Source organism: Vipera berus (genome assembly GCF_964194415.1).
Source record: "Vipera berus genome assembly, chromosome: 6".
Taxonomy (NCBI): Eukaryota; Metazoa; Chordata; class Lepidosauria; order Squamata; family Viperidae; genus Vipera; species Vipera berus.
Genome location: NC_138208.1, coordinates 67,889,908 through 67,910,727, shown reverse-complemented (window position 1 = coordinate 67,910,727; position 20,820 = coordinate 67,889,908). Strand labels below are relative to the sequence as shown.

The 20,820-nt window shown below is 35.9% G+C and overlaps 1 protein-coding gene across 1 annotated transcript; it reads right to left on the bottom strand.

Annotated features, from left to right (window-relative positions):
* Window positions 1–944: 944 nt before the first annotated feature.
* Window positions 945–17,926, bottom strand: LOC308669774 (BPI fold-containing family C protein-like; the record flags this gene model as incomplete). The annotated part of the gene is made up of 13 exons (XM_081330649.1): window positions 945–1,019; window positions 4,960–5,002; window positions 6,137–6,204; window positions 7,541–7,711; window positions 7,809–7,862; window positions 9,158–9,337; window positions 9,795–9,886; window positions 10,438–10,498; window positions 11,536–11,599; window positions 13,140–13,295; window positions 14,821–14,949; window positions 16,897–17,008; window positions 17,824–17,926. 13 exons carry the CDS (start codon window positions 17,924–17,926, stop codon window positions 945–947), a joined length of 1,308 nt encoding a protein of 435 aa, XP_081186775.1.
* Window positions 17,927–20,820: the final 2,894 nt, after the last annotated feature.

Here is a 20,820-nt window from a genome sequence, read left to right as displayed (position 1 = left end):
GCCTCATGAGTTGAGAGGGCGATTGTCAGAACTTCAGATCTGGATTGTAAGTCCCTTTTTTCAGGTAGGCTGTAACTTTGGTTGCTAAGTTGTAAGTCAAGAACTACCTGTATTACAATGTTCATTGAATACAATAAGACTTGCCAGGAAAAATTGACATTGAATTAAACAGAATCTTTGTGAAAGTTCAGTGGCTCTTCAAAGAATGAGGAGTCTTATATGCAAAGTGTTGTCTATTTTTATATAATAATTTTTAGTTGGGCAAGATCTGCAATATTGCAGTAATAATATGATGATGAAAATAGTAATTAGAGAAACATTTTTTTCCTATATAAGTTGGACACATTGGGCCAAACGATTATTTGTTTAGCCATGACTTATTCAATAAATTACAATTAGGTTGATTTATATAACACATCCAACAATAATTAGATGTAGCATCGTAAGCCAGAACCAAACAAACTAAATTGCATGAATCCAGTCATAGTGTAAGTGAAAAAATAAGTAGCAAAATTCATTCTGCAGTTATATATTGTTTTATCCCAAATAGACAGTGCAGACAATTGAAGCCACTTTAGGTTTGAAGTGGTCCGTTTTTGTCCCATAATCCACAGCCAGCTAGATTGCACTCACTTGGAATTATAGGAATCATATCCAGGGGATCTAGAGGACTCCAGTGTAGTCTCTATTACAGAATCTGTTTTTGAGCCAGGTCTAATGTTATACATAATGGTTGTCAAATCTCTAAATGGGTTATAATAATTTTTTATATATTTTTATCCCGCCTATATTATTTTTATATTTTTATAAATAACTCAAGGCAGTTAACACACCTAATAATTTTTCCACCTCTTTTCCACACAGCAACAAACCTGTGAGGTGAGTTGGGCTGAGAGTGTGACTGTTACAAAGTCATCCAGTCAGCTTTCTTGCCTAAGGTGGGACTAGAACTCAAGAGTCTTCCTGTTTCTAGCCTCAGAAAACTCAGATTTGAGGTTTGCTGTAGCTTCTAGATTTGGCTAAAAAAACAAAAAGAAAAGAAAAGAAAAAGTTTTGTATGTCTGCTGACACCTAAATCTTTGCAGCCAGGCAGCTGTATAGTTACCGTTATCAAAGATTTCTCTTACACAGAAATTAGATTCACTGATCATACAAAATTATAACATGGTTTCTTTTTAATCTTGTGTGTTGTGACCATATTTAAAGAACTATGGCTTGTTTGAACCCAGATAGCAAATTCAGTAAAATACTACATATGCTTACATGATCTTCTCCAATTCAGGAAGGACGGAACATGAATAAATAATGGTATTTCTAAAACAAAGTTTCTAATAGCAGTGCAAAACTCTCAAATTCTTCAACTTTCCTAATTAAATTGTCATTTCATATAATATACTAGAACAGGGGTCGGCAACCTCGGCTCTTTTATGACTCGTGGACTTCAACTCCCAGAATTCCTGAGCCAGCATAGCTGGCTCAGGAATTCTGGGAGTTGAAGTCCACGAGTCATAAAAGAGCCAAGGTTGCCGACCCCTGTACTAGAATTATAAATCTTTGGGCCATATAAAACAGGGATAGGCAATACATAGGAGGAGTAGGACTGGGAACTACAACTCAACTTCTTGACCATCCACATGGCCGCAAGAGGCTATCAAGTGATATTGTTATGTCCCTGAAAGGCCTGGGGAGGGGAAATTGGGGAGGTTAAGGTATACTTAGAAGCAGGAGACTACTAGCTATGCGCTTAATACCACTCCATCTCTTGGCTAAAACCACACTGGTGAAATCCAGGGATTTTGCCTGCAAAGCTGAGCAGCTCCATTTTGGGCACTGGGGAAACTCATTACCCACTCCCGATATATAGTTGCGACAATGTTGGGCCAATATTTTCAGTTTCAGTTTGTTGCTATCTTAAACCAATGTATTATGCATTTCTGAACTTCTGGTTGAACTATTAAAAATTTCATTCACCTATTTGCTCACCCACAAATGCCTATTGGCTCTTATGCATTTTATGCATCTATAGTGAAAAAATAGTCAATGTTTGCTTGGAGATCAAGGTCTTCCTCATTATCGTAGGCTTTGAATATCAGTGGAAATCAGCAAGAAACCCTAAGAACATATACAAAAACATATTTTATTGCAGGTTTATAACAGCTTATTAGAAATTTTACTTCAGCTGTTCTGTGAATTGAACTCTAGAAATAAGTAGCTTATGATTGACACAAAAAAAGAAATAAAACTGTCATGTCATTGTATTATGGAGTCACTGTGTATGGGTTGGGTGGCTATATACATTTGTTTAATAAATAATATAAATATTGTACTTACAGAAACAAATATCTGTGGATATGTGTCACATTTACGTTCGGTCATAAAGGGGTCTGAATAAGATATACTGAAAACTATCTATCTAATCTATCTATCTATCTATCTATCTATCTATCTATCTATCTATCTATCATCTATCTGTCTGTCTGTCTGTCTGTCTGTCTGTCTGTCTGTCTGTCTGTCTATCTTTCTATCTTTCTATCTATCTATCTATCTATCTATCTATCTATCTATCTATCTATCTATCTATCTATCATCTATCTATCTATCTAAAATTTGGAGACCACCTATCTTCTTCACAGAATGACTCACTGTATTGGAAGTACACGACAATTTTCTAACAAATATCATCTGATCTCAGTACATCATCCTAGTCATCTAAGAAAAGACATTACCAAATCTTACCTCGTAAATTCTAATACTGGGCTTCATAAGAATGATTGTGTCTAAGACAGGCAGAGGAAATCCACCCTTTAGTTTAGCTTAATAAAACAGGAAAAAAGAGAAAGAAAAAGATTTAGAGTAACTATGACTAGAATAGATTTTGCAAACATATTCTTTAATCTAAAAGTTGAATATGTTGTATATTATTGCTCATATATGAACATTTTAACATTCATTTTATTTTTTATTCAGCAGAAAATAGTATATAATTAAAGAAATTTATATTATATCTCACTTTAAAGATAGAAAAGGGAGGCACTGAGATATACAATTTTTTGCAGCTATTATGCTATATTCTGATTCCACTAACTTTGGTTGTGAATAGAGCATGGACAATAGTAGTGATAGATAGTATAATACTGATCACATGAATGGATATAAATCTGAGTAACTATTAAGCAGGAATAAAAATCTAAGCTATACAACTGATACATTTTAACCACCAGTCTTAGACATTCTTGATTAGCCTCTCCACTTTCTTTAACTTTATTTATGGCCATGCTGACTGGAATTTACAGGACTGTTTACAAGTCTTTAGTATATTTGAAGTTGGCTTAGAAACAAAAGTCATTAAAGAAAGAGAAATTGAGAGAAAGAAAGATGAAGCTATGCTTACAATTGACTGCTGGAATTATTCCAGTTCGTAAAATGTAAGACAGGAAATTATCCAGAAGTGAAGCCTGCAATGCAAAATGAAGATTGACTTTGCTTCAGTGTCGGTGTTTAAGCAGAATGTACAGTATTTGTTTTTATGTAATGGGTCTTTTAGAATTTCTGTGAATCTAACATCTCAAGAACTTTATAATCAAAGGAGCAATAAACAAAACAAAAAAAACCCAATTCCTGGATTGAAAGCCAGCAGATGCTGAATTTTCTATGTATCTAGAATAATATGTGGCCTGATTGTCAGCATACAGTGTGAGGGGAAATCATTTTCTAAACTTTCAAAATAGTTGTTTTTTTTGCCATCTCTGCAAATTTTGGTTTTTCCTTCTGCTTATCTCAGTGCCAGATTAAGTTCACATTCAAATTAATCTACATATATGAGGATGTTTTCTTGCATTGAAGGGATCGCCTGCCACCCCTTCTATTTCCATCACTATCCTGATTGACTATCCTCAGGGAGAAATTCTTAAATGCTGCTTCTCACTGAATTGGTGCAATGGATAATATATTTCACAAGCAAAGCGACCTGATACAGAAGACAACTTTCTTAGTTTCCTAATAATTTGTAATTAGTTTGCAAATTATTTGCTTGCCTTTTCTATGACCCTTCTCTAAATCCTATATAATATTATATTTGTATATTGTTTTATTTGCATATTTTATATATCATTTATCATAAATTTGGTTCTATTTGTTGCGATAATATGCACATTACTGAAAGAAATTAGCTTGAAAATGAAACTTCAACCTCTTATAGAATTCAAATTCCCAGCCTGAAGCATGCTGAATCTCAAGAACTGTATAAAATGTCTCTGTGTGTATCTGTCTCTGTCTGTGTACGTATGTGTCTCTGTTTGGGACATCCTCTGACCCTAAAGGTGGAGGATGTCCCAAACAGTTCAGTGAAGAGTGAATATGCTTGATAATAATACAACAACACTTAATACCTGTAGAAAGATAGAAAATGGAAGATTGTGAACAGATACTAAATACAGCAGGGCTCCCCAACCCCCACGCTGTGGACTTGCACCGGTACGTGGCATGCCAGCAACTGGGCCATCAAACAAGCAAAGCTCCATCTGCAGGATGCAGGCAGCACATGAAACCACGCCCCTTCTAATCCATGGAAAAATCTCCCTTCCTGGAACTTGTCCCTGGTGCCCAAAAGGTTGGGGGCCACTGAAATACAAAATCTAAGAATGGTAACTGAGTGGTAGAATCCCCACCAATTCTTTGTCTCACAAATTCCTTTTTCATTTTTTAGATGAAAAACATTATATAGTGAAATAGTTCCCAAGAAAACAATAGAGGAAGGGGGCAATGATACTGAAATATTATTGGAAAGAAAATTAAAATTAAAGGAAAGGAAAAAAATATGATGGGACCAATCATGAGGACAGCATATTTTATAGAATTTAATAGTTCTATGAAGAAAATTTAAAAGGTAAAGGAATATATTTTGTAAACAAGTTTGCTACAAGTTGCACCTGCTTATTTTTCCTAGAGGCTGAAATTTACCTCAAAGAGGCCAACATTGGAATGAGCCAAGGAGATGTGGAAACTGAAAGAAAGAAAGCATAATGCAGAGATTACTGTACATGACCAAAGATAGTAATATCAGTGTGGCATTGCTGATGAGTTGTTGGTCTTGAATCAGAAAGATTGGGGTACAGTTTTTTCTCAATGACCTTGACCACTCACACTGGGGCAATCCACACTTCTTTTTTGCCCAAGTGCTAGAACAACCCACCCATTGTTTCAGGAAAGCAGGCAGAGTTGATATCACCCTTAGCCCACCCCTAGGCTGCTAGTAAGACAAGCTCACCCCATGTTTGTATCCTTCCTTCCTTCCTTCCTCCCTCCCTCCCTCCCTCCCTCCCTCCCTCCCTCCCTCCCTCCCTCCCTCCCTTGTAACCTGTTGAAATCCTGGACTTTTTAAAATAGATTCAGCAGAGGAAGGATGGCATATTGGTCCTTTTCCCCATTTTTTTCAAACAGGGAGGTCCTTACTCCCATGTTTTTAACTGGCTAAAATTAACAACAGTTTTGCCAAGTTTCCCTTCTGAGTCCAAGAGACAAGAAATGAAATTTTTTTAAAGGATTTGCACTGGAATAGTGAAATTGGGAAGATTTCTTTCTGTCTATCTTAAACTGGGTGTAATTGACAAAAGTTCAGCCTTGTACAGGATGTAAACCATAATTTTTCATATATGGTAAAATTTTAATTGCATATTACTGTTAAATTCACAATTGTGATATGTACTATCACAATTACTCAGTGGTTTAATAATGATTTTTGTACGTAATATTTGCCATCAATACAACCATACAGTCATATCCAATCATTGAATTTTGAGCTCCTTTTTAAGCAATCAAGACTAATCTCATGTGCATTTTGCTTGATGAGAGTTAAAGTAATTCTTCATGATTCAATTTGAAAGAGAATGTAAAATATGTGTTGGCCATAATACTCCCTTTATATTGCAAAAGTTTCTTTACTACATTTACATCGTAGATTAGTCTTCCTCTACATGTTGCTCTCCATTAAATAAATTCAGTTCCATAAGACCATTTCATCATATCCTGTTTATATTTTTTGTTTATTTTAAGCTGCCATACTTTTAAATACTAGATTAATCAATTTAAGCAGTTTTGGGAAAACAATGGATTAAAAAAATCTAACAAAGGTTTTTACCTGTTCAAGCACAATGTAGTTAGCAACCTCCGATCAAATATAGTCAAATCTGCATGAGTTCTAGTTGTCTATGGAAAAAAAGGTTATTATATAATAAGTAATTCTTTTACAGTTAGACAGGTGCTGTAATAGTATCTGGGAAAGACCCTGGGATTTGAGGCAAAGTGATGTTGCCTGGTCTAGAGAGTGGTTGGATAAGAGACAGCATAGCCCCCACACCATCCCCAGTTAAGAGGCTCTGAAGGAACCCACCTTAGTATCTTAGACTGTAAATGAAATGGTGGGAGAATTGTGCTTTCAGATGTGCAAGATTGAGGTCAGCCTTACCAAGTAGACCAGACAGGAAACACTCAGATGAGCTAATTTTACTTTATTGTAAAGCTACATTAATAGAATCTTGCAACTCTGAAAATTCATTCCTTCTCTCTACAATTCTTGCTGGGTTCCCTAGTTACTTTGCTTATAGAATGCTTGCAGGGAGAAAATCAGCCAGCAGGAAATTGAAGTCCAAGCCTGGCCAGGAAGGAAAGTGGCTGCTGTTGGGTGGAGGAGGAAATGAGGATGTGTGTGGATGTGCAGGTTAGGAGGAAGGATATATGGGAGTGCATGAGAGGTGCCATGTGGGTCAGGAAAGATATACAAGTGTGCACAAGAGATTCCAGGTGGGTTGGTTCGGGCACATGGGGGGATGACATGAGTCAGGAAATAAGCAGAGGTGCATGAGAGGTACCATTCAGGTGGGGTTGGGCATGCGAGGGAGGCGTTGTGGGTCAAGAAAGGTGCATGTGAGTACACGAGAAGTGCCGTGTAGGTCAGGGACTGTACCCGGGGAATAGCATGGGTTGGAAAAGATGCATGAGGGTGCACAAGAGCTGCACATAGACTCATGAGGGCAGAAGGGAATGCATAGTGGTCCCTTCCCTTCGCTAGTGCTGCTGCCAGGTGGGGCAGAGACTGAGAAGTTGCAAGAGTGGCTGGGAAACTGTCACAGAATGGAATGTTGAAAATGAAGGTCATGTCTGGCAGCTGAAGCAGCCACAACTTTCTAAATTTCATTTTATTTTATTTGGAGATATTAGGTATGGAAACAGATCACTATGAATAACATAGACTTTTTCAGTGACCTTTGAATAATATAAGCAGAAGTTGTTTTGAACTTTAACTTTCATCAGGACAAGTGAGGCAAAATACTGTATTCTAATCTAAAACATCTGGGTTACCTATAGCCTGTTTTTAGAATAGAGTTAGATATGAGATGAATTGGAGAACTATTTTATAGCCAGCATCCAAGTATTGGGGCTCTTAACAATCTGAGTAAGATGAAAAAATTTACAGAATGGCTCATAACTTCACAGATTCCTACAAAAAAGGTCTAGAGAGAGAATTGGATATTGTAAGACTTACTATGTTCAAGGTGAACATGGATTCAGTGGTTGAGTTTGGCATCTTTGCCAATACTTCCATAGAAGTAGAAAACTCCAGGATGGATTTATTGTCATGTAGACTAATCACAGGTGCATCAATAATTCTTATGTTCACAATTACTGGAAGTGGCTTTGCATAAATATGAGAAATCTGTAAAGTTTAGAAGTAGAGACCAAGTTTCAGAAAAATTAGAACAAGTTTTTAAAAATGCAAACAGTAAGTTTTGAAGAAATGAAAAAACACTTACAGTGGGAATGATGCTATTCAATGTATCTGTAGTTAACTTGAAATAAGAATAAAGCTGTAAAATGAAATTACATGTTAGGTTATCTTATGAAAATTGTGTGCCTTTGTATGAACTTAATTATCTGGGGAGACAATGCCTTCCTTTTCACCTAATGCATTTCAACAGAGGCTGGACAGGTCAATTATTTACCAGGGTGTTTTAATTTACTGGCTAAATGCATTTCTCTGTTTTTAAAAAGAATGTACTGATTCAATGTTCTTACTAGCAAAGAATTCTACTAAGTATTTGTTCAGAAATGCTTCTGTTTCACAGAAGCCTTTAGTACATGTGATAGCCATAAGCAAATTAAACCTGCAAAATATTGTTTCTATTTCCATTTGGATATGGAAAACGTAATTAGCAAGGAAAAGTGGGGGGAAAAGAGGGAGAGGAAGAGGGAGAGGGAGAGAGAGATTGATGAACAAAGATGAATTTGTATAACTCTCAGATTTTTAGGTTTTTTTAATTGAACCCATAAATATTAAGTTATAGGAGTTATTAAATCGTTCTGTACTAAGGCTCCCACAAATGAAAGCAAGTCATTAGATCCCATCCCAATCTCAAGATATTACTAAAGATTAAAGCTTGATACCATTTGGAATTCTTTTGAACATCAGCCAAGAGGTGCTGCATGAGCTGTCATCTGATAGAGAACACTTATAAATAAATAGATGTATTGGAATTGCAATTTCCGGAATCCCTATGCTTCAGAATGTAGTTGTCATGGAAAAATTCCAGAGGGCTAATAGAGTATGTCCATACAAAGCCAAGAGATCAGACAGATGTGAAGGAAAAAAATGGCTCATATTACTAAGAACAGTTTGGAAATCCTAGAGGCCTTTCTAGGGATGCTTCTGCATCCAGATCCCTTCTTCAGCTGTTTCTATTTGGCAAGATGAAGTCCTTCTCTTCATTAATTTCTGTCTCATGCAGTCCTGCCCACCCAATCTTGAGTAGACAGAAACTATATTTATATCCTTACTGCCAATCCCTAATTTGCTTCTCTTGCCTTTGTTCCCAGTTACTTTCAAGCTCCAATTTGAAGGTGTCAGAACAAGGACAAACATTCTGCTTCAGCCCCAGCATTGTTCAGGACAATTGAAGTTTCACTCAATCATGAGCTAGAGAGGGGATGAAGACAATGCCATGGAAACATAGCAGAAAACAGGCTTCACTGTTAGTTGCAAGTGGGGGAAAGGCCCATAGTAAACTATGTCAAGGAGAAGGCTGAGCTTGGGTAGGATTTTAAATGGCAGACTAATATATAACATTAACATCCCTTTCTTTGAAACATAGCATTTTGCACTTACCATTTCCTCTTGCTCAGCAGAGATAGTAAAACCCCCAGAAATGTAATAAGCCAGTGAAGCAGACTGCAAGAAATATTCTGAGATTCCTATATAGAACATAGAGTTGTTCTCATTCAGAAGAACAAAGGGAGTTGGGTTGAAGTGGGGTTCTGTAATTTCTTCCACTGGATAGACTGTTCCCTGAAAAGAATGGCAGAAGTGACAAGATATCATAGCTTGCAAATTTTGGCCTTTAAAACAGAATCAGAAGTTTTCAGGAAACCAGATCACTGAAATGCATCCTTGAAATTAAGAGCATAATTCAATAAGACATGGCCAGAACACCGAGTACAGTTCTAGGACCCTAAATATGGAAGACTCAAAAGTCAAACTTTTTTAAAAAAATTAAAAAATGAACTGTGACTTGAAGACATCCCTGAAGTCTTGGACTATTTTGGCTTCACAATTCTTGCTACTGGCTAGAGTAGGAAATAATAGGTGCAGCAAAAATTGCACTAATTAATATACTTAAATATCTTTTGATATGGCTTGCCATCAAAGTTATTGAGAAAAAATAATGATGCTTATTTCTTCAAATGAGTAACAACAGACATATCGTAATGCAATTTCAGAAAATTATGAATATATTAGACTTTACCTTTAAATCCAAGTTAATTGATGATTCCAAGATAGTTGAAGAGTTTATCAGGGAATAGTCTATTACTGCAAAGTGACCAATCTGAACTTGGACTGTTGGGATATGGGATAAAATTGTCAGATGCTTAATGATAATAGGCAGGATGCAAACTAGTCCTGATAATGAATTTTTACAAAAGCAATGGTATTAGTACAGGAAAGTGCTTGAATAGTTAGTACATAAATATTGTAAAGCTATATTTTCAACATAATCCTAAACATGTTTGCAAAATTTAGGTACTTCTGCCATATAAGTTCATTTAGCATCAACCATAATTTAGGTCTTTTTGATGAGACTGCATCCTCCAAAAAGTTCTACCAGAACAAGCTATTTCTCATTCACCATCTAACCAATTTTCCTGTGCATTGAAGAAGGCTGGATTAGATCTGTGTGTCCATTCTGACTTTATAATTTTATGATTCTATAAAACAAGCAAGTTTATATTTTTAATTATGCAAAAGTGTCATTCTAGCCATTATTTTTATTTTCAGAAACTCAACCATAGCATGGTGAAATTATTCCATCACTAGTTTACTAGAACTGGAAGCTTTCATAACAACTAAAATCATTAGCTCAGTTTGCTAAAACAACCCAGAAAACATACCTGGATATTGGGTGAATTTTTTATTAATCTTTTGGATCACAAAATTCACTTGATGACACAACTATAGGAATGCAAGCAAAAATTATTATTCTGGTCAATGTTTACTTATATGTTGGTAATAAGATCTTCCTAAGACTTCACAATTCTGCATCTCTATACTTATAGCTTGCTTTATCTTATATTTGAAGAATAGTGATTTTAAAAATCCATCATAATTGAATACATTTGTTGTAATCAGTTAAATACATAATCAGTGCTATAAATCTCACTCTAAATGCATTGTCCCTCATCAGTGAACTTTGTAGAAACAAAGCAAAACAGAATATTTCTGAAAAATATCCAAGCATGGCCTCAGATACCTTTCAGAAGGAAGGAAGCTCTATAATTCTGGAGCCTGTAAAAAGCTTTATTCAGCTTTAGAAAGCCAAATAATTCATTCAGGGGGAGTGCCTCACTATAGTCAGAGAGACTATATTCAAGCAGAGAATATAATGTACAACAGCAATCCATAAATAAAAAATGATGACAATGATTCTGATGTTTATGGAGTTGAATAATAAATATCCCAAGTGAGATATTTAGAATATTTCAAGTGATGTATTTTGAATGTCTGGATTTATCTTCTGGTATATTACATATGTAATGAAAATAAAGACAAGAAAATATTTGCTATAGATGTTTTAAATAAATAACAAATAATGTATACACTCATTTGAAATGCATTGACCCTAATTTCTAAGCCACTAAAGGTTCCTTCACTTCCTGTTCTACCATCTGATCTGAGCAAAATAAATCATGCCTAATTTTTTTATACACACACACACATACATGTACATATACATATAAATATACATCCTATTTATTCAAATAATGCACATGAAACAGCCTTATGAAAACATTCATATGCCACATTAAATCATCTTTTCATTCTGAAAATGTCTTTATGGCAATGTGTGCACATAAATGGTACACAAGTTATAAACTGCAAAATCCTTATCACATTTTTGCATATATTAAGGCTTTTGTTATTTATTTTAATAAACACATTTTTAGAAGAAATTGGTTGAAGAAAACATGAAATAACTCCTTGTGGCTTACCTTTGAGGCCAGCATGCTACACAGCGATGTTACCATAGAAGTAGTAGGGTATGTATATAACCATCTGGAAAAAAGCAAGAATATTGTTAACTTGAGTTAATTAAATTTTGTATGTGTGCATCTATTATATGAGGAAATGATTTTTTAAACTGATCTCCAAATTTTAGGAGACAAAAGGTGTTCTCATGTTCTTGAATACGGTTGAATCATAACTGAAGTCCTGTATCAGTTTTCCACTAAATGTTTCCCAATTAATTTTTACTTAGAATATTTATTGCAAATAAATCTGAAGGTTTTTTTAGTGAGAAACTTCTGCTATGTGTTCAAGATTGTGGCCCTGTACCTGATATTTCCTGATAGTTCTTATTAAAATTATTAGACATATTTTTCCTTTTCAGTCAAATGACTCACCTATATCTGTTGAGTCAATTATGCTGAACCATCAGGAGGAGTGAGCCTCAGAAATATACAGTAATTACTAAGCGTGCTTTCTGTAGTATTATGGAATATGGTATTTGTAAGCAATTATCAATTTGGTAATGTACCTCAGTTTATGTAGCTTCCAAAATAGCTCTAAATTTGAGTTAGCGGTATTTATTTTAATGTTAACTCTTGATATTTGATTTTTCAACATGGCTTCTTTTGTGAGATTGAGAACTTTTGGGAATATTAGCAGTCTGGAAGCTACTGAAATATACCACTTATGTGCAGTGCTTTTTTTGTAAAAGAAAAAGGTGCCGGAACTCATACATGTCATGCAACCTGCCTTGCCTACCCTACAAGGTTCCATCCCAAAAAGGTGCCGGAACTCCATTCTGAGCATTCTATGAAAAAAAAGCCCTGCTTATGTGAGAATCTGATGACTGTGCAGCTCCATCAGAGGAATGACTTCTGCTGTTAATCTTTATCATACTTGAATCAAGTCATGTGACAATTCCCAGTCATCCAACAACATTGGCCACTTTTATCTCATTTCAGTGATGGCTGGATGATATTATAAGGACAATATAAATTGCGAGACAGGAAATTATCTAAAACTGGTATAAAAAAATAGCAGTGAATGCATATACCATATGTTCCAGAGAAAAAAAATAACATAACAACATAATAGGACATGTAATGCAGTGGTTTCCTTACAGTTAATATCAGTAAGCGTTTTCATAGAAGCATAAGCAATTGCCCTATTTTATGTCAAACCAATATAAATATTGTTGCTATCTATCTTTCTCATTCTGGCACAAGTGTGATGATCTAGTTGAGCTGTGTTTCTCAATGCTGGTAGCTTTAAAAAGCATGGATTTCAACTCCCAGAATTCCCTGATATAGGTATATTGCTAGGGAAAGCTCAATTTATATTCTTCATTTGATATTTCCCAGCCCTGAGCAAAAATTCCAGAAACTGGAAAATACAGAGATATAATTTTAAATTTTAATTTTAATTTGAAGCATGGACTTTAACATTTGCTGGATTTAGGAATGTGTTCCTTTCATTTCAATTCTACTTTATCCTATACTTACTGTAGGGGGAAATGAGGTTAATGCAGGTTTAAGGTACATTTAGGATAATAGTAAAAGCTACACAATTAGAACATTTTCCATTATACCTATAAGATTGATTCAGTTTGATGTCCATATCATCTACATCTCCTTTACAGCTGTCAAGCGACAATTTTAAATGACCGAATACATTCTGAGACACTTTTACAATTGCTGTGAGAGATATTCCTGAAAAGTAGCCAGCCCCACTTCCAGAATCTTTGCTGCGGACAATAAGACACAAAATGCTCATTTTATCATCTTGTTCTCAAGAAAATGCCAGGATTGCTTTAGAATTACATTACAAAATAACCTCTAAGTTTAAACATAAACACAAAAATGTATACAATATACATGTCTAATAATGAAAGTCAAAAATATTTTATTTTGTATTTTATTTCTCATTGAGATTTAATAAAGTTAACAAAAAAATAAAATGCCAGGATTGCTTATGCTGAAGAACACATGTTAGCAGGCAATATAACATAGCTAAAAATCTCAAAGCCTGCCTTCCAGATGCATCACATTACAACTCCAATCATTTCTTGCTGACATCTCTGGATAGCAGTAAACTTTGGAGAGTTGATGCAAAATCAACTATGCCTAAATACATCAGAAGTATCTGCCAGAAAGGCAATTCCACCCACCTGAAACAATGTACAGGTAGTCCTCAAATTATGACCACCATTGAGCCCAACATTTCTATTGCTAAGCGAGACATTAGTTAAGTGAGTTTTGCTGCATTTTACAATCTTTCTTGCCACCGTTGTTAAGTGAATCACTGCTGTTGTTAAAGTTAGTAACCTGGTTGCTAAGTGAGTCTGGCGTTCCCCACTGACTTTGCTTGTCAGAAGGCTGCAAAAGGGGATCGTGTGACCCTGGGACTCTGCAACTGTCATAAATATGATTCACTTGCCAAGCGTCTGAATTTTGATCATGTGACCATGGGGATGCTGCAATGGTCATAGGTATGAAAAATGGTCCTAAGTCTCTTTTTTCAGTGCTCTTTATAACTTCAAATGGTCACTAAACAAACTATTACAAGTCTAGGGCTACCTGTAACATCCTGAGGTTTATTCAGTGGGCCCACGTTTGCATTCTTACAAAGTTGGTTCTATTTTTAGGCAGGATAAGATCATTGTCTGTGGTTGCAGATGCTGAGGGCAGGGGGATGCAGCTGTTCTCCTTAACTGCTTGCTCCCTTTAACTCCCTGAATCTCCCTATTTGCTACAGTATGTGAGCCAGGATAAAAATATCTTTTTAATTAATCCAGGTTTTCCCTTTGCTTGCAAAAATCTAGAAGTTGGAAGTTTTTTAGTCTTAAATATGTCTAAATATGTATTTCTTCAAGAGGAAGACTGTCTGATCTTGCAAGAAGGCAGAAGTTTTTATCCCTTTGCAACACCTTCCAAGGAACTCAAGATGAAACACATAACCCTAGTTCTGTTATTTATTTATGCTGCAATACTGGTGATGTTTTTTTAAATCAAAATATAATTATGACTTAGTGGTTGTCTAGTATGTTCACCTGTTCTGGTACTTTCTCCATTCTGCCTTGACAATTGTCCCTTTTGATTCAAACAGCCACTTTAGGGGACATTTTTTGACAGGACCACAATTGAACAAAAGACTTGCATTTCCACCTTCTCTTCCTGGGACTTTTACTTGCGCTGTATAAAATGTGTGCCAGCATTTCAATTTGTAAAGCTGACATGGTATTAATTATCTGCCTTCATTATTCCACTTACAATAGCCAGGTCTCCACGCTCCAATCTGCAAGAGCCATTGCTGAAGCATTTTCCACTAATAGTTTAATCCCAGTTCCAGAGATGAGAGACAAGGATGTGTTGGGAAATTCCATGTTATCAATTCTTATCCTGTCAAACACCAAAATTATGTTAGCTTGATTTACACCACAATCCATGAATATAGGTAAGGCTAGCAGGAATAGTAACCCAAACTATTCAATTTCTGCTGAAACACTAAGCATCTACAGATTTTGTATCATGCACTTATATCTATTTTTCCTAGCACTGCAGGACTCGATGGGCTCTACGTGTACCGGTAATTTCTTTTTAGGTGACACTAGCCAAACTACATTTATTTATTAAATTTGTGTACTGCCAAGCTTAAAAAAATGACTGGGTGACTTGTCCTACAACTATATAAAACAAAGATAAAGATAACACACATTTTTTCATACTATCACAAAGTGAGTGGCTAAATAAGAGCCTTGGTGGAGCAGTGGGCTGATGCCTCCTTAAGTAACACCAGCTGCCTGCAATCAGTGCAGGTTCGAGTCCCACCAGGCTCAAGGTTGACTCAGCCTTCCATCCTTCCGAGGTAGGTAAAATGAGGACCCAGATTGTTGGGGGCAATTAAGCTGACTTTGTAATAATGCCGCTTGGGAGGGGTGTGAAAGCCCTAATAAGCAGGCATATACATAGAATGAAGGCTACTGCTAAGCTTGTAAGCCGCCCTGAGTCTTTGGAGAAGGGTGGGATATAAATGGAATTAAAATAAATAAAAATAAAATAAATATCTATTGAGATTCTCAATTGTCCAGGTCATGCTTGTCCAAAAGGTGCTTTTCAAAAGGTAACTGGACTTTCCCAAGTCCTGCAAGTTGTTGATGTGATGGGTGATGTTACTGACCACAGGAGCAAGAAAGAAGACCAAGAAAGTCGAGTTGCCTTTTGAAAAGCACTCTTGGGCCATAGTATCTCAGATAAGATGCTGACTATTCCCTTTCCAAAGAGTCTCCAAAAAAACTTAGTTTCAAGTTTCCAGAAGACCAGTCATTCAATTCAGTCAGGATATTTAGAGAGAATGCTGCACTAGGGGAGCCATCACTTGATAGGTTTTTTTTTTGTTTACAAGTAGTCCTCAACGTATGACCACAATTGAGCCCAAAATTTATGTTGCTAAGTGAGAAATTTGTTAAGTGAGTTTTGTCCCATTTTACGACTTTTCTTCCCACATCTGTTAAGTGAATCACTGTTAAATTAGTAACCCAATTGTTAAGTGAATCTGGTTTCCCCACTGACTTTGCTTGTCAAAAGGTTGCAAAAGGTATTCACACGACCCCGGGACACTGCAACAATCATAAATGTGAGTCAGTTGTCAAGCATCCGAATGTAAATCACGTGATCCTGGGGTTGCTGCAATGGTTGTAAGTGTGAAAAATGATCATGTCACTTTTTTTCAGTGCCGCTGTAACTTCAAATGGTCACTCAGTGAACTGTCATAAGTTGACGACTACCTGTATTTGTGTAAGAGAATAACTAGGCCTTCTATGTTCAATGCCTGGATATATATTGCTATGTGCTCCGAGTGCTCTGAGCAAGGCTGAGTTTGCTCAGTTAGTGACTCAAACATGGCACCAGTTTATTCTTCTAGCATCATTTGAAATTACTGGTTTAATTTTATGCAGAAATGGCTTTTGCACCTTGTCCATAATAGAAAGACAAGAGAGGCACATTATAAATTGGGCTATATGAAACATTAATCAGGAACTGGGAGAGGGCTAGAAGATAGCTATACTAGATAATCTCTTCAACTGGAAATCAGATTCCAATAAGCGCAGAAAGAATGTCTACATTCATTCATCCATTTCAAAACTAAAGCTGAAAAAAAGGATCAAATGGATTTGCTGGGTGTAGTAAAGAACTGGAACTTTGAGAAATCTATATTAAAACAGTGCTTGCTCACAGGCAGGGTTATGAGTTTAATGAGGTGCACACTGCCTAAGAGGAATAGAAAAACATTGGAAGTACTTAACACTGAGCTATACTAAAAGGCCCTGTTATGAAAACATTTCTTACTTTGAAATTGTGTAATTGAGTGCAAAAAGTGCATATGTAGATTCTCCATTCCAGTCTTCAAAGATCTTTTCCTTTAATTTCTGCTTCAGAAGCTCTATTCCAACTTGATTACCTATAAACATACATCATATATTTCACTGAAATAATAATTTATGATACTTTTTCTTCTGCTTCTTCTACATTTTCATCAGTCTGGAGTGATTGCTATGAATGACTTATAGCATTTTAAGTTGCTAAAATATTTTGAAAATGCCTATGCAGAATGCTATTGAAGATCTCCTAACAGTGATTGAGGGTCATGCATTATTATATCACTGAATATGACAAAAAAGTTTGGATAGTGGATATTTCAGTACTGGAGGCAGAAGAGAAAGAAGTGGAGAATCATAAAATACAGATATTTACAAAGAAAAGTAAACAACTGTGGCAAAAGAAAGAAAAGAGTCTAATAGTAACAGGTGCTTTGGGTGCAATCCCAAAACAATGGAGCACCACATTAAAATTATATGCTGCCCATTTTGTCAAGGTTAAATCAACCACTTGAACACCATCTCTAATGATAAAATCACCATCAATCAGTTGCAAAATGCAGCTTTACTTGGAACTGCTTACATTCTGCAATGATACATTAGCACCTTTAAACAACATCTGCCTATCCCAAGTCTTTGGAAAGGACTCAGTAGGTGAATAAAAATGCCAAATCCAACCTAACATCTAGTTGATCGTGTAACCAATTATTATAGTATCCCATATTTCTTGTAAGAACTCAGAGGAAATTTTCTCTTAAGGATACATTATTTATTAACCTTAACTGGTACAATGAGGGTTGGCATTTAATTCAACATCTTGATTAAATGTCCTGTGGTGCATTCCTTCTTCTGAAGTTTACAACATAGTCATAATTCCAAATTTTTCTTCCATACTCACCATAGTCCAATGCTTTCTGTGTGATTTTCACCTTGATTCCTGGGTTGGCCTCAAGAAGCAAGATGAGTAAGCCCAAGATAAGGAAGGTGACAGAAACTTTCATTCTCTTTCTTCCCCTCTTTCTCCCTTTTTTCACTGAAATGTATAATTTCAAAAAAATTGGTCACTAAATATGTACTGTTTAACTAGCTGACCGCAACTGTTTAATTTTTTTTCTAGAAGGAGAGAAACTTCCCATCCTTAAAAGTTAGCATCTTGATCATGAAAAGACAATTATAAAGATGTGAAGACATTCTGCATATTCTTGGATTCACATTTATATATATATATATTAGAACTGAACTTTGGAATAAAATATTGGCAATATTAAACCTTCCTTCATTTCTAAGTGCTTATATTGTTGACTATTGTGAACATCCAGAATTATTTTTTCTTATGACAGTTTGCTGCAGTGAACTGGAATCAGTGAACACATTCTAATTTAGATTAGGTTGAGGTTAAGCTTCTCACAAAAATTAGCAATAAAATTATGCACAATAGTGAATGGGCAAATTGACTTCCTTTCTGATGAAAATAAAGGCTGCTTTGATTGTTGAGAGACAAGTGTCATTTAATTGAAGCAAAACTTTCTCTCAGGTTAACATGCATCAAACCAGGTTAATTATAACTATACATTTTGCTGGAATTAATCTTCATGCCAGAATATAATATTCTGCTGGTCAGTTAACTAAAGGGCAAAGAAGCTAATATCATTGTGCTAGAATTTCAGTCTGAAACATGAAATGTCTGGGCTGAGTTACACTACCTAGTCTGGGCCATACAAATATAGTTTACTATTAATTAGTAACAAGGAAATACAGAAAAGTCTAACACAAAAATCCCTTCATGTTTGCCATATGTGTGGCTCCTAACTCCCTGCCTAAAGGTGTAAGGGTTTATACCACACACCTGTATAAGATCCCTTTAACATAGTAATAATCCATTACTTCTCTTGCTGGAAGACTACTATAAGTTCTCAAAGCCTTTCCCATTAAACATTTATTCGCAGGCCATTTACAAGAGGTACTAATTCAAACATAATAAAGCAAGCTTCTATTGTCCTCTTCCTCTGTCAATTTAAAGATTTTTATGTCTTTGGTACTACTTCCTCTATGTTCTGAAAATCCTAGCAGTGAATGTGCCCCTTCTGGTGACTGGATCCCTTTAAGTCAGCCCACCCATCCTAAACTCTTTTCTTTACTCTTTTCTCATTGTAGCTTATCTTTTCTCTCTGTCTCCCTCCAAAGCTGCTCTTTTTCCTCTTTTAATTAATGAAAGTCTTTCCTCTTGCTGTGGCTTCAACATTTTTGTAATGGTATCAGAGCCTAGCCCAATTACTGGTTGGTCTACTTTCTTTGGTTTAATTACAGGTGTAAAGTAAATGTCTGTCTCTACAAAAGTAGTAATCTCTTCTAAGGGAGAATCTGTCCCTTCTATCTTTTCCATGTCTGCTTGGTGTAGGCTCTAGTGAGATGTCTGGTTTTTGTAGCCAGGATGTTGGATATTGTCTGCAAAGTGTGAGCATTGCAAGGGCCAAACTCCCTTTTGCCACCAAGGTTTGTTTTCTTTCCATGGAGTATCTGATGATTTCCTTGAGTTTAAGCCAATTCCACTTGTGTGGTTGCTTGCTTGTGTTGAATGTCCCACCACTAACACTTTGTCACAGGTTCTTTTAAGTATACCCAATTCAGTGGACTCAAAACACAAAAGAACCAGCACAACACAGATCCCTAGCCAACACATACACATGCATTCACAGGCTATTCCTACTCACCCCTACTCTACTCCTACTCTTACTCACCCCTACTCCAACTGCTACTCTTTGTGAATCTTACTATTCCTACTCCCTGTATTGCTAGAGAAAATGATCTCGTTCAAGCTGCTTTACTTCCACAAACACACACCTTCTCCTTCTTGCGCTGTGTCTCTTCTCTCACACAAATGTGACCACCACAACGCTTCCTCAGCACAGCTTTTATAGTTGTCCTGCTGACTGGGGAGAGGTCTTAAAGAAACAGGATGAATGCAGCACAACTGCTGGCTATTTTCTAGGCAATCCACCCTCCCACACCTACATTGTTTTTTCGCTATTACAGATAGCAACTCAATAATTGGACAACTCTTTGTAAAAAGATAATGAAATAACCTTTTCATATTTTAACTGAATAATTTTTCTTTGAATTAAAAATATTGATTTGGTCATAGTGAGTTTTATATTTTGAATGCAACACTGTTCCCCAAAGAAAGAAAATTATACTGTCTCAGACTTACAAGGCTTTAATTTTAAAGACACTGAGAAATAGTCTGAGGCTGAATTTATGCATAATTCTGAGACAGAAAGCCCCACTGAAATCATATTTCTGACTTAATATGTTTGTAGCCATATTGTATCTGTAAGAATTTGTCATACGAACACATTGTAATAGAATATTTATTTTCATGCCTTATTCATATTAATTTCAAAAAGCAATTCACAAAGGCAAATAATTATTATTAGATTTAGGGCCTGTATTTTCTGTAGAAACTCATGGCAACTTACATATTAGACTTTTATTCCAATACCATCCTGTGAGTTGTGTTGGGCTGAAAAAGATTGGCCCAAAGCCACCCAGTAAGCTTTCATTGCTGATGTGAATTTGAATCCTCCTATTCTTAGTCCAATATGCAATCATTATATATTAGCTTTCAATCTGACACGGTGGGTAATTTTTTTATCATAACTACTTTCTCTTGCTTCTAACCTAAAAAAAATCTCTCTATACCAGGGGTGTCAAACTTGCAATGTCACGTGACATGTCGCAACATATCACAACTTTTTCTCCATTGCCGGCAATGGGGTGTGCACGGTTTGGCAGTTTGACACCTCTGCTCTATACAATGGCCATCTTTAAACAAGATGCTTACCATCCAGAACTCAAGGCAAAAGGACTATGTATCACTCACATGATCCACAAATTG